The sequence below is a fragment of the Hibiscus syriacus genome, unplaced genomic scaffold (assembly GCF_006381635.1).
Source record: "Hibiscus syriacus cultivar Baekdansim isolate YM2019G1 unplaced genomic scaffold, ASM638163v2 tig00112740_pilon, whole genome shotgun sequence".
Classification (NCBI taxonomy): Eukaryota; Viridiplantae; Streptophyta; class Magnoliopsida; order Malvales; family Malvaceae; genus Hibiscus; species Hibiscus syriacus.
Genome location: NW_024063393.1, coordinates 55680 through 70204, shown reverse-complemented (window position 1 = coordinate 70204; position 14525 = coordinate 55680). Strand labels below are relative to the sequence as shown.

The 14525-nt window shown below is 30.2% G+C and overlaps 2 protein-coding genes across 2 annotated transcripts; both read right to left on the bottom strand.

Annotated features, from left to right (window-relative positions):
* Positions 1 to 5423: 5423 nt before the first annotated feature.
* LOC120183237 (peptidyl-prolyl cis-trans isomerase-like) lies at positions 5424 to 7978 on the bottom strand. The gene is made up of 2 exons (XM_039187968.1): positions 7399 to 7978; positions 5424 to 5609 (listed from the first exon to the last, which is right to left on the bottom strand). Coding segments are annotated over exons 1-2 (522 nt in total). The 5' UTR covers positions 7920 to 7978; the 3' UTR covers positions 5424 to 5608.
* Positions 5436 to 6191, bottom strand: LOC120183238 (peptidyl-prolyl cis-trans isomerase-like). Its single transcript, XM_039187969.1, has one exon. The coding sequence runs from the start codon at positions 6147 to 6149 to the stop codon at positions 5628 to 5630; it is 522 nt and encodes a 173-aa protein (XP_039043900.1). The 5' UTR covers positions 6150 to 6191; the 3' UTR covers positions 5436 to 5627.
* Positions 7979 to 14525: the final 6547 nt, after the last annotated feature.

The following is a 14525-nucleotide window of genomic DNA, read 5'->3' as shown; positions in this document are numbered from 1 at the left end:
CACCATGGTCGATTGAAGTTTAAAGGCAAATTGCGTCTTGTTTGAAGCAAAGATCGGTTGGTGATTGATATGGACATCAACATTTGTTTAATTTGTAGGACAAGATTCCCATAATTTACTTAGTTTTAACATTGATATGAATTTAAGAAATGTTTACTTAAATTGAAAAAAAAACGATTGATAAAGATTTAATTTTAAAATTAAAACGATTAGATCGTGAATTACTCGAGATTGATTCAATCAAAACTTGATAAATACTCGACTCAAATGGACTCAACTCGAAAAGCTCGGAGCAGCTCAAAAATATAATATATTAAGATTTTATATTTAAAAAAATAAATTATTAATAATATTAACGTTTATGTGTTGAATTTTTTCTTAAAAAAAGAAGATAAATTATAAGATTTTCATATATTTAATGTTCAGGTTCGAGTTTGAGTTTAAGGCTTCAATCGAGTTAAATTTAAGATTTTTTTTCTTCAATTTGAGCTTTTACAAGCTTCAGTTTATGGTTTCGAGTACAAGTCAAACTTAAAAACTGTAGGCTCGCGAATTTTCTAATCGAGTCGAACTTCATTTTAGAGTTTTCGAGTCGAGTTCAGCATTATTCGAACTCGACTCGACTCATTTAGAGCCTATTGATGCCTTATTTGAGGACACGTTATTAATTTGTTCATAGAATCATAGGTGGATTACAAAAATAAAAGTAAATATCATTAAATTTTAAGGTTTTTATTAATTTCATTATTTAACTTTAAAAACTTTCGTTGTAGTACTCAACTTTGATTTTAGTTTTAACGTAAACACTAAATCATTAAATCGTTCACGACATGATGATATAATCGTTTTTAGGTCAAAGTGAAAACCCTAATTTTAATGAGCGAATGCAAAAGACCTCGGAGAAAAACATTTACGAATACGATTAAAAACAAGTGAAAACCATAATTTTAACTAAGAAGACGATGAGATGAAATGAAAATAGTAATTTTTTTAACTATCACATCAGGAGAGATCGATATACCATGTCAACATACCGTTATTAGGTTAATGTTCTATACTATAATTAATACATAAATTAAAGTTCAGTACTACGCTTAATATTACATTTTGGTTATGTTTTAGTCTCCCGTTTTTAAAAAATTAGCGGTGATGTTGATATATCATCATAAGATAGTGTCATCTCATGATTGAAAAATAATTAAAAAATATCATGTTAACATTATTGTTATTTTTTTAATAGTAGGTGATCAAAATATATATGAATTTTTTTAGATGAAATTTTTATTATGTTTATATTGGACTAACCTATAAAATATATAATGTATATTAATTTTATTGGTTAGGTTCATATTTTAAATGATAGGGAGAGTATATAATAATTTCATCTATTAACTTATTAAGTGGTAAAAGAAAATATTTTTCTTTTAAGATTTCATATTTGAACTGTTAGATAGACATTATTGTCAAATGACAAATAATTTCGAACAAATACTATTTTATATTTATTCAAACTAATCAAAATAATAATAATAATAAATAATAATTTCTTCTTTATATTTGATAGTGAGAATTTCAACAGTTTTTTTTTTTTACTTTTTCTTATATTTTACTATTGTTTTTTTTTGGACGTTTTACCGAGTTTGGTAAAAATGACTGGAAATATTATTAGGAGCTGCCGGTTTTTTTATTGTTAGGCACTTTTATCGGAAATGTTAAAACAATTGATGTTTTAGGTAAAAATAATAATATTTTAGGTAATTTTTTACCGATTTTATTATTTAAATAATAACAAAACCGATAACACTTTATTTTAACATTATATTAAAGTGTCGCACTGTAGAACTTCATGTACGTTTTAGGTTTGAGTTTGGCTACAAAAGGAAAAGGAGATGTATTATTACATCCGACGGTGGAGAATAATTACAGTAAATATATATTTTGATACCTAAACTTATTTTCCAAGTTTAATTTCGTACCTGAACCCTTTTATGTCCAATAAAATATATGAACTTCAAATTTTTTGGGTAAACTGAGCATTTAGTAACTAAACTATCAGTTTTAAATCATTTTAGAACCTGAACTTTCAAAATTTTCAAAATTATATCTAACGTTTAGCTTTTATTTCATTTTAGTACCTTGCCGTTAAAAACTTAATGCTATTAGTACCTAAACTATCAGTTTTAGTCCATTTTAGTACCCAAAACTTTTAATTTTTTAAAACTTAAAGTTAAATTTTGAGCTGCATACTAAAATGAAATAAAAACTAAAATTTTTAACGGCAGGTACTAAAATAAAACAAAAACTAAACTTTAGATATGATTTTGAAAAAAAATGAAAATTTAGATACTAGTTATTACGTAATTTACTTTTTTTTTTAAATCGACACCTGAAATCAGCTTTTTTTACTTTAATGTGCTCACATTTTTTTGTCAAATTAGATATTTTAGATTTGACTTTTTTAAATTTGGTAATTTAGTTTTTTGTTTAATTTAAATTATTTCATACTTAGATCCATTTAGATTGAGTAAACTTAGATGAACTCAAATAATTTAAATATAATAAATAATTTGACCGAAAAATCATTAGTATCAAATTGAACGAAAAAAAAAACTTAAATTTAAATATCTAATTGAACAAAAATATTATAAGTACTAAATTGAATAAAAAAATTAAATTGAAATATCTAATTTAACTATAAAATCTTCACAACACCAAATTGAATCATAAAACCTAATTTTATTTTTGGTTGAAAAGGGTAAATGGGCGGCACAGCTTCCCGTTTTATCCACTAACAGCAGTTCCTCAGCTTCTTCAGGGCATTCTTCCAGAAAATTGGAATCTTCATGGTGTTTCCACATCTGCTTGGCGACGAAATCGGCGACTCGATTGGCCTCTCTAGGTATGTGATGCAGTTCTACTAGCCAATTCTTCTTTAGCATTTTCTCGATGCGTTGAATCATAAAACCTAATTTAAACATATGAAATGTTGTATTTAGAAAAATAACTTGAAACCATCTTTTTCTTCTTCTAAATATTGATAATTAATTTATTGATCAATAAATTCAAATCAAATATCGTAGAAATTCATTTACAGAGATGACATTTCAGGTTTGATGTAATGGAAAAGTACATATTATCTGCTTTAATCTTTTTAGATTCGGAAAAAAATATAGTGTTTCATCCTATTAAATTGTTAAATTAATCAATTCAACCGATGAATCCGATCGATTTTAAAAATTATGGTACGTTGAGATTGAATTAAATTCTGATTCTGATTAGGTAAATAGGGATGGACACTTGGCTCTCGGCCACTCTTTTTGAAAAGCAGCAGATGCTTGCTTCTGAAGCTGGAACCTTAGCTTTATGGACAGATAAACAACAAGATTCATTTGGAATCCAACGCCTGAGAGATTCGGCCCAATGCCCAAACTTTTGCATGTTGTAAATACAGATGGTAACTTCTAGAATTAGGGTCGGGTTTTTGGTCAATTTGATCCGATCCAAAAATATATATCTTCTATTCAAATCTAATTTGATCTGAAAATTATATATCTTCCATACGACCCGATCCGAATCAAAAATATATATTATTTACACAATTTTGTCTCGATCTGAATTTTTAGATTATAAATCTGACCCGATCCGTCTCGGTCTAAAATAAGGACTTTATTAAAATATTTTTTTAAATAATTACATTTCTATCCCCGGGTCGGGTCAGAGATTTTTATCCTCCACTAGTACCCGAATCGACCTCATCTCCTTTAAAAATTTTGACCCAAACCTGATTTTTTTATTAAAAAAATCAATCCTATCAGCTCGGATCAAGTTGAAAACTGTCAATTTCGAACTAAATTGTCATCCCTAGTTACAAATAGATAAAATAGTAAGGAATTTGATATTTTTAAGTAAAGTTTGTGTTATTATTATAAAAATTTTGTATAACTATTTATGGATTACTATTCAATATGTAAGTTGTAGGGTTGTTCATGGACGATTAACTATACCGTTTAGCTTAAACGGTCGGTTAACCGTTATAACGGTTATGAGATTTTTCTAATCGTAACCTAAGCACTAAGAAACGGTTAACCGCTAACGGTTAACTATTATTAACGGTTCAGTTATAGGTTAACCTATTACAATTATTTGTCAATTTTTTTCATAATTCATAGTACAAAAAATATATATAACTTAACACATACTTACACCGATGTAAGTGAATAAAATAAAAAGTGTAGCACTTAACGCATACTTATATCGGTGTAATTATGTACATCTCTAAATATCTTAATACCTAACAATAAACATATAATTATATTGGTGTAAGAATATTTTGATATTTTTAAAGGAATAAAAATTGAAAATGATATATATATATATATATATAATTATTTGTATACAAATTTTATTAAATATATATAAATTATAAATAGTAGAAAACTATATTAAGTTATTTGTGTAAAAGTCTAATAAATTAGAAATATATAATTATAAATTTAATTTCTTAACGATTAACCGTTGGTTAACTGTTTATCAAAACTTATAATCGTAACCTTAACTGTTAATCATCATTTTTAGCGGTTCGGTTAACCAAAACCGTATAATATTAACGGTTCGGTTAATTAACCTATTAAATATAACTGTTATACCGATTAACGGTTCTGGGTTTTTTTGAACACCCCTAATAAGTTGCGTTAAATTTGTATAATTTATCTACTTTAATTTTAAATTTTGAAGTCTAAAATATAAAACGATTAAATATTTCAATAATAGTTAAATAAAGTATAAAAATGTCGAGTAAAGCAAACAAATTGTCTCTCAACTATAGAATACTATTTTATTAAATCTCTTAACTATTAAAAGTTACAAAAATGATTATCATACTATAGAGTGTTATTTTGTTGAGTCATTCGACTATTAAAAGTTACAAAGTGGTCACTCGACTATTCATTATGTTCTAAACTCATCTTTTTCGTTAAAAAATTGACGATACTCTGAGCTAAACATTAACATGCTGATTGTGATATAATAAAATCTGATCCAAGAATCTTAAATGATTATCATATCTCAGTCATTATGTTAACGTCTAGCTTAGACAACCGTCAAATTTTTAACGGAAAATGATGAGTTTGGAACGTAATGAATAATTAAGTTATTATTTTATAACTTTTAATAGTCAAGAGACTTAATAAAGCAGTACCCTTTAGTCGATGACCATTTATGTACTTTACACAAAGATATTATAAAATATTCAACTCAAAACTTAATCAAAACGGCTTCATTTGAAAATATTATTGTTAGAAAAAAAAGGTTTTTCAACGATAAATCTTAATTTCCCGTTGTGGCGTTGTAATTAATATTATTGTTATTATAATATTTAAGAGACTATAATTTAAATATAGTTTTATTCGATTTAATCACAAATATAGGATAAAATATAAAGTAATTCGATCATTTATTTATGGTAGTCTATAGAAAAGCTGAGTTCTTAAAGAACCAGCAAACCCTAAACCCAGTGGCCATGAAAACAGGACAGAGAAATGAAATTTTCAGACATGCATGAAAGGAAACACAGACATTCCCACTTTTGTTGTTGTTATTGCTGTTATCTTAGGCGGCGGCGGCGGTTCTTAATAAAGCTGTCCACAGTCAGCAATAACAACCGGCTTCAAAGTCTTTCCATTTCTAGTCCCGACCTTCTCGACGGCTCTAACCACGTCCATGCCTTCAACTACCTGTCCGAACACCACGTGCTTCCCGTCCAGCCACGATGTCTTAGCGGTGCAGATGAAGAACTGGGATCCGTTAGTCCCCGGTCCGGCGTTCGCCATAGATAGGACGCCGGGTCCTGTGTGTTTCTTGATGAAATTCTCATCGGCGAACTTGGCTCCATATATGGATTCACCTCCGGTGCCGTTCCCGGCAGTGAAATCGCCTCCTTGGCACATGAAGTTAGGTATCACACGGTGGAGCTTTGAGCCTTTGTAGTGGAGTGGTTTGCGGCTACGGCCGACGCCTCTTTCGCCGGTGCAGAGGGCTCGAAAGTTCTCGGCGGTGCGAGGAGTGACATCGGAGAAAAGCTCCATCACGATCCGACCGGCGGGCTGGCCTCCGATCGTCACGTCGAAGAAAACCTTAGGGTTTGAAGGCATTGTAAAGAAGGAACAAAACGATTTCTTTTTAGTCGGTAGAATGATAAGCTTGAGACTGAGAGAGAGTTGTTATATAGGAAGAGGGAGCTTTTGATAATGGTGAGATGCACATAATTAGAACCAAAATAACCATTTTAAAGTATATTAATTCCATTAATTCGATTAATTCAATTCAATTATTTTAAATCAGATTTTATAAAATTTTAATAGAACGACTCTTCAAATCTAATTTGTTCTATTTATAAACATTAAGATTCGAAATTCTTACCTTATTTTAATAATCTAATAACTTATTCTACAAAATCAATTAATTGTCGATATATGAATCAAGTGGTCTCTATGATAAAAGAATTGTTATTATTTCTTAAGGACCCGAATTCGAGCACTATAGATATCAGACGTGTAAGTGTTCAATGTCAAAAGGTTGAAAATTTATCTTTGAACAAATATTACCTTATACTTAACCCATATAATGAAAAAATCAACTTTCATAAATGATTAATGTTACTTTATTTAAAAACTAAAAAATATAAATATTAAATAAATTTAAATCTTATACTAAAATTAGATTTTATAAGAAAATTCTATCGTTTTCTAATTTCTCAAAGATTCTGTTTGGAAATCAAAATATATAGTGACTTATAATTAAGATGATTCTTAACTACATGTTATAGTATATATATCAGATTTTAGGATACATATGATATCGTATATTTGTAATCTTGAATAATAAGTATATTTGTAATCTTGAATTATTATTATTCTTGTCTATGGAGGTAGGAAAGGTTGAACCATATTAAATTTATTGTGTCTTATTTTATGTTAATATCTCTATAATTATATTTCTGCTCATAAATTCCTAAAGTTTTACAGAAAAAAATCTTCGAACCTGAATCTTTTTGTCATGTCTAAAATCGTCCATTATTGAATTGATTCAATCTCGACTGTGTTGTTCCTTTTATCAAGATGAATCTTTCATAGTCATTGACAACATGCATAAACTCTATTGATACAAGTACTTAAACTCGAGATCTCCTTTTAAATAACGTATTTAAATAAATATTCAAATATGATAAATAGCGTACATTATTTATTTAAGGCAGTTCATCAGGAAACAAGTTCTTCAAGAACCACCAAAACCCTAATCCAGTGAACCGGAACAAACAGAAGACAAAGACATGGAAATGAAACACAGATCAAAGACCAAACTCAGAGACAAACAATTAGTCCACTTTTTGTCGTTAAGACCTAAGATATCTGTCCACAGTCGGCAATGACAACCGGCTTCGACGTCCTTCCGCCGCTGGACCCGATCTTCTCGATGGCTCGAACCACGTCCATGCCTTCAACGACCTGTCCGAACACCACGTGCTTTCCGTCGAGCCACTCGGTCTTGGCGGTGCAGATGAAGAACTGGGATCCGTTCGTCCCGGGCCCCGCGTTCGCCATGGAAAGGATCCCCGGTCCGGTGTGCTTCTTTCTGAAGTTCTCGTCGGCGAACTTGGCTCCGTATATGGACTCGCCTCCGGTGCCGTTCCCGGCGGTGAAATCGCCTCCCTGACACATGAAGTTGGGGATCACGCGGTGGAACTTGGAGCCTTTGTAGTGGAGCGGCTTGCCGCCACGGCCGATACCCTTTTCGCCGGTGCAGAGGACACGGAAGTTCTCGGCGGTCCGAGGAGTGACGTCGGCGAAAAGCTCCATGACAATCCGACCGGCGGGTTGGCCGCCGATCGTCATGTCGAAGTACACCTTGGGATTTTGAGCCATGGTTGAAAAAAAATAATAAAGATTGGTTGATTCTAAGAATTTTTTTTATGATTTTGAGGGGCTTTGTATGGGAATTAAAGCTAGAGGGAAAGTGGTTTATATAGAAGAAAAAGGACCGAGAGTTTACCTTTTTTGGACAGGACGAATTCATTTTGATTAGGATAGAATAGATTCCGTTCACAATGAATTATTTTATAGGTTAAAGTATACAAATGGTCCCTAAACTATAGTCATTATTTTATTGACTCCCCTGACCGTTAAAACTTATAAAATAGTCCCGACTAAAGGGCACTTCTTTCTTGAGTTCTTTGACTATTAAAAGTTACAAAATAGTCACATGATTATTTATATGTTCCAAACTCGTCATTTATATTAAAAAAATTGATGGTCATATGAGCTAGACGTCAACTTATTGAATGGGATGTAATGAAATCTGATCTTAGAACCATTTGATTTGTATTATATGGATCGACTCTTCGTTCACATTATGTCGTTGAGCTAGTGCTTAAAATATTATGTCGTTAAGCCAGTCCTTGAAAGCAACAACGCTAATAGATATCATTAAAATATATTTTTATCATATTTCAATCAATAGGTTAACGTCCAACTCATAGGATCGTCAATTTTTAAAAGAAAAAGGATGAGTTTGGAACATATTAATTGTCAGGTGACCATTTGAAACTTTTAATAGTTAAAAAACTCAACAAAAGCAGTACCCTGTAGTCGGGGACCATTTGTGTGTTTTACCTTATTTTATATTATAATAAATGGTTAAAATGTGCTTCAACTCCCATTACCTTTTGTATTTGTTGAATTTAATCCTTGGTCATGTATCTTATATAGGGTTTAGGTTTAGGAGTTTAAGATCTAAGATTTAGAATTGAGACTTTAAAGTTTAAATTTTGGGGTTTAAATATATGAGATTCTATAAACTTTAATTTACATAGTTTGTGTATTTAAGGAAGGACTGAAGGGATGTAGGGGACAGTCGCACCCCTAAACAAATTCAAATTTTCATATAGAATATGCATTTTTTTGTATTTTATATTGATGATTTAACTTCGCATCCTCTGAAATTTTATAATTTTATAACTCTTGAATTTCTAATATAATTTCTTAAAGATTCGCACCCCTAACATAAAATCTTGTGTACATCGTGTGTGTATAAAAGAGTTACTCCTAATTCATTTTAATGATTTACATATTATTTTCTTAAATTTTACTTCAAAATAAGAAGGCTTATTAAAAATGTTACCTAAATATACTTAGAACGTCACTCTTAATTCATTTTTAATGATTTTCATTTTAATGATCATTTTAAAAATTTTAAACGTTCAATGGTGAAAATGATCATTTGAGTATAATCCAATGGTGTCTGATGTAATTTACCCTAAACATATGACATATTGCAAGAAAGATCGTATGCAAGATGAGGTGAGATAGATTTGGCCAAAGGAAACTTCAATGAAATTGCAGCAAAAGTAAAGGCATCAGATGCGATGCGGCAGACTGTTTTAAAAATTATTTTTCACACCGGTGAGGTTGATTGTTATTATTATTATTCTTATTATTATATTAAAGCGATTATACGATTGTATTTATTCGGGAAAAAAACTCTCATTTATTTTATAATGAATAATCATTTAATGACTGAGATCGTTTGATTCGTACAAAATTAATGTGAATGATTAAATATCTCTATATTCGAATTCAAAATCTCTAAAAATAATAAGAGAAAATAACCTCAGTGACCAAAAATCTCAGATAATATACGATTTTGATCAATTTTTTTTTGGATTTGCGAAAATGACCAACAAAATCGCAATGCGATCTTTAATTCGCATTGCGATCTCCACTATCGCAAATTCGCGTTGCATTTTGCGTTGCGATAATTGAAAATCGCGTTGCGATAGTTGAAAATCGAGTTGCGATTTTCCAGTTCGCGTTGCGATAGTTGAAAATACGTGTCTTCGACACGTCCGCGCGGATACTATCTTTTTAGAGAAAATTCTTAAGAAAAAAAATCTTTTTTTTTTACTATCACAACGAATTTTCGCAACGAATTTGAAAAATCGTAACGACAACTGTAGACTTTCGCAACAACAACTGTAGACTATCGTAACGAATTTGGAAAATCGCAACGACATTGTAGACTATCGCAACGCGAAAGGGAAAATCGCAACGCGATTTTCAACTATCGCAACGCGAAATAGAAAATCGCAACGCGATTTTCAACTATAGCAACGCGAAATGGAAAATCGCAATGCGATTTTCAACTATCGCAACGCGAAATGCAACGCAAATTTGCGATAGTGGAGATCGCATTGCGATTTTGTTGGTCATTTTCGTAAATCCAAAAAAAATTGATCAAAATCGTATATTATCTGAGATTTTTGGTCACTTAAATTATTTTCTCAAATAATAATTATCCCTATATTACATACTAAAGTAGTATAGCGTTGTACAAACGCAAGGCAAATCCTGGTGGCTGTTTTCAAGGCAAACTCTATTGGCTGCCTCCATGTGTTTGTCATCAGCATTGTTTCCTCCACCTTTCTCACCTTTTTTTAGGGATGGTATTCACCGAAATCTGAAAATTTTATATATTTTCACCGACTCAGTTTGACCTAAAAAATATATATTTTACATTTGATTCTGATTCAATTTGAATTTTTAGAGCGTAAATCCGATTCGACATAAAATAAAGATTTAATTAAAAAATAATAAAATTTTAAAGAAAATTATATTATTATCCTCGGGTTAGGTAGGGTCGGGGTTAGGTAGGGTCGAGGTTTTTTCACTCTCCACCCAAACCCGACCCGACCTTTAAAAAATCCGAGCGACCTGACCCAAACTTAATTTTTTTTAAATCCAACCCTATCGGGTCTAATCATGTCGAAACTAGTTGGATTCAGGTTAAATTGCTATCCCTACCCTTTTTATTTCCAATCTAGGGTTTGGTTTAGTTTGAATTAGCATATAATTGTGATTTTTAACTGCCTTAACAAAAATGAAACCACCTTTAATGCATTTAAATATTGATCTAAGCGGTGAGTGTAACACCCTAATTAGATAACGGCTTGAGATCGACAGATTAGAATGTCATACGGGACCACTGTAGTGGCTAACCCAAAATTTTTCTTTAAAACCATTTATAAAACATCATTTAAGACCATAAATCAGAGTAATTATTTGAGTTGCATCGAGGAGCTCTTAAAATATATGTATATCAAGATAATTCAAACCAAGTATTTAAAATAAAGTTACGACTCAAGTACAAAAGGTCTATGATTAATACATATCCTCTAAGAATGACTCAAGAACCTCGAATGCTCCTCCTAAGAACCTGTGCTCGGAAACAAATTCCTAGCGCTAAGCTCACTAACCCAATGCCACACTAACAACTAAATCATAATATATGTGTTCAACAAATGTTCATGCGAATAAGTTATGATATAGAAAAGGGAGTATACATGTATACTACACGCTATACTAGGGTAAGCATCATGGTGCAATGGTAAGGTTGTGACATCTCGGGACGAACACCCCTCTAGCCTACCTAGGGTGAGATCCAAAATTCTGCATCGAAAACAACACTCGGCTAACCCACCCCTCGTGAGTGTTCTGGCCTTGCGCCCAATTTAGCTACAGAAGTGCCTCACACACTTGATTAGACATATCTGGATAATTTATACATCAAGACGCTCGTCCTCAGTTACAATAACTCGGGTGTCCTGTCTATTTCCTGATCATCAAACAAGGCTAGTATTATGTCATCCTAATTGGTATTATTTATAGTTGTAATCGAGTATTATCATGGTTTTCACATGGAATTTTATTTAATGAAATACCGGTGCTAATAATACATCCATCCTCATTCTCAATTTCTTTGGGTTTTTTTACCAAAAAATGTACGATGGTGTTGATACTAAGCCTCTAAGTACCGATATTGACTCGTGAATATCGATACTCACCTTGTGGTCGATACTAGCCCAACGATATCGATACACGATGAACGAGTTAGAAGTCTCTAATTTCCTAAACCCCACTAAACCCTCACATATGGTCATTATAGTTAAACTTTGAGATTGAAAGCTTGAATGAAAGATTGAGGTGATGAGATTATGATTCTTGTCTTAGAAATTTCGTTCTAAGCTTAAAGAGCTACCAAGTTTGTACTTTTACACTTGCTTAGGGAAGAAAAAACTATGGAATTTTAGAGGAAGAAATGTAGGGGACAAGGGAGGAGGAAAATTAGGAAAGGGGGGGAGTGAATGTGTCCAATACATCATCCTCATTATTTTGAAAAAAATACTAAATTTAATTTAATATATTAAGGGGAAGGAAAAAATAAGAAATTTTGCATACCTAATTTTTCAATAAATTAGAATATTAAAATTTTGGACCTCTATTTTTTTAATTTCTAGATCCGTCATTAGTGACATAGTCAATGATCGGAGATGACGGGCAGCCACTATTAATGGAGGTTGGAATGGAGAATATTAGGGTTTTTCATAAAAAAAAATTAAAAAAATTGAGATTTTTTTAATTAATCATATTCTTATTTTTTTTAAAAATAAAAGTTCTAAAAAAATAAACATGACATGTCTTAGATAACCATATTTTTTATTGACTGTTGTGGAGTATGCACTTTAAAGTAAAAAGTTGAAAATGTCAGACACCTATTTTGAGCGAAAATTTCTTTAGACACCTAGAGTTAATATTAAGTATAGTTTGGACACTTATGTTTACATTAAGACTTTAATTTATAGATACATAGGAATTTGAACCGTATAGATATTAATTATATTTTTTAATAAAAAAATATGGAGAATGTTAATCTCCTTAGAGGTATTGTGTTATTGATAAATATAGCATTTGTTTAAATCTTTCATAGTTATCTATAAAGCACATGCAACATGCATTTATAACTAATGACCTCTAGAAAAATATAATATTTCGTTTTACCACTGATATCATTTAATGATTTAAAAAAATATAATTAAATAAAGAGAGATGAAGAGGTTCATGGTAAATTTGCCCAATATCGTAGGCGGGCTAAATATTTAGCCCAATACAACACCTAAATTTTTAATTTGGAAACTAAAGTATTTTCAACAATGACTTGGAATTCGTCACGTGGGCATGATAAGTTCCAATAAAATATATTTTTTATTGAAACTTTTCACTCCGATGTCACAAAATCTAATAAAAAATTATATTTTATTATAACTCTTCACTTCGACGTGATGAGTTTAAATAAAAAAAATATTATTTAGACAAACTCGTCATGTGGGCGTGACGAGTTTGCTTTATATTGTAACATTTGTCGTAGATCCCAAAATAATTTTAGAGATGACCTTATGAACTAATTTTTTTATTTGTATGACCTAGTGGGCCAAAAAAAAACTAGAGGTTCATATCATTTGGACCTTATGTTTTCAAAACTTGAGATCTTATTGGGTAATTAGGACAGGTTGGGCCTGTCCGAAGCCCGAACTTGAATATATTTCTTTTTAAATATTTAAATAAATTAAAGTCGATAATTTAGGTATTAAATATGTAATTTACCCTTCTTTTCAAATTCGAGCATTAATTTAATATCGATCATAAAATACAAAAAATGAAGTCCTCTTTATATTACATATGTTTGTTGTTACCTAAAACAATTTGTTTATAGTGATGATTATTTTATAATTTACTTTTTAACATAACAGATTATATTAATAATATGTGTAATTATTTTAAATATTATTTAATTTATCAATTATTTTAATATTATATTATATTATATATAAAATATAGATATATGAATGAGAATAAATTAATTTTGATGGTAATTCACCCCCTCTAGTTTGGACGGAGAGTTATAATTGGTGGAAAAATATTATTGACCCATATTTTTAGGGTAAATTACATGTTTAGTACATAACTATCAATTTTGGTCTGTTTTAGTACCTAAACTTTTAATTTTTTCCAAAATCATATTTAACATTTAATTTTTGTTTTATTTTAGTATCTTGCTGTTAAAAACTTAACGTATTTAGTACCTAAACTATTAGTTTTGGTCAATTTTAATACCTAAACTATTAGTTTTGGTCAGTTTTAGTACCTAAACTTTTAATTATTTTTTGAAACTTAATGTTAAATTTTTAACGGGTACTAAAATGAATAAAAAATATTTTATATACTTTCATACCAATATCTACTAATTTAATGTTGAATGTTAAATTTATTAAAGAATGCATTAACGTAAAATATATATTCTTCTAATAGTTTAAGATAATTATAAGATAATATTTATTTATAGTTTTTTTAACTTATTAATAATGTGTACACTTCTAATCTTATATTTCATCAAAGGAATGTTGTAATATATATATATATATATATATATATATATATATTGAATAGTAAGATAATTACATAATATTATCTCTCATAGTCTTTTTTTAATCAAGGATAATGCACACATCTTTGCATACGAAACTGTTTAAACTCAAGAGTTCAAAAGAGAACAATATTCCCTTTAACGACTAAATTAATTATTCTCGAGATAATCTTAAATTCCGTGAATTCAGTCCCGAAGCAGAAAACGCTCTGGGC

Excerpts from the sequence above, each read along its gene's own strand:
- LOC120183238 (XM_039187969.1), bottom strand. The coding sequence starts at position 6,149 with ATGCCTTCAAACCCTAAGGTTTTCTTCGACGTGACGATCGGAGGCCAG.
- LOC120183237 (XM_039187968.1), bottom strand. The coding sequence starts at position 7,919 with ATGGCTCAAAATCCCAAGGTGTACTTCGACATGACGATCGGCGGCCAA.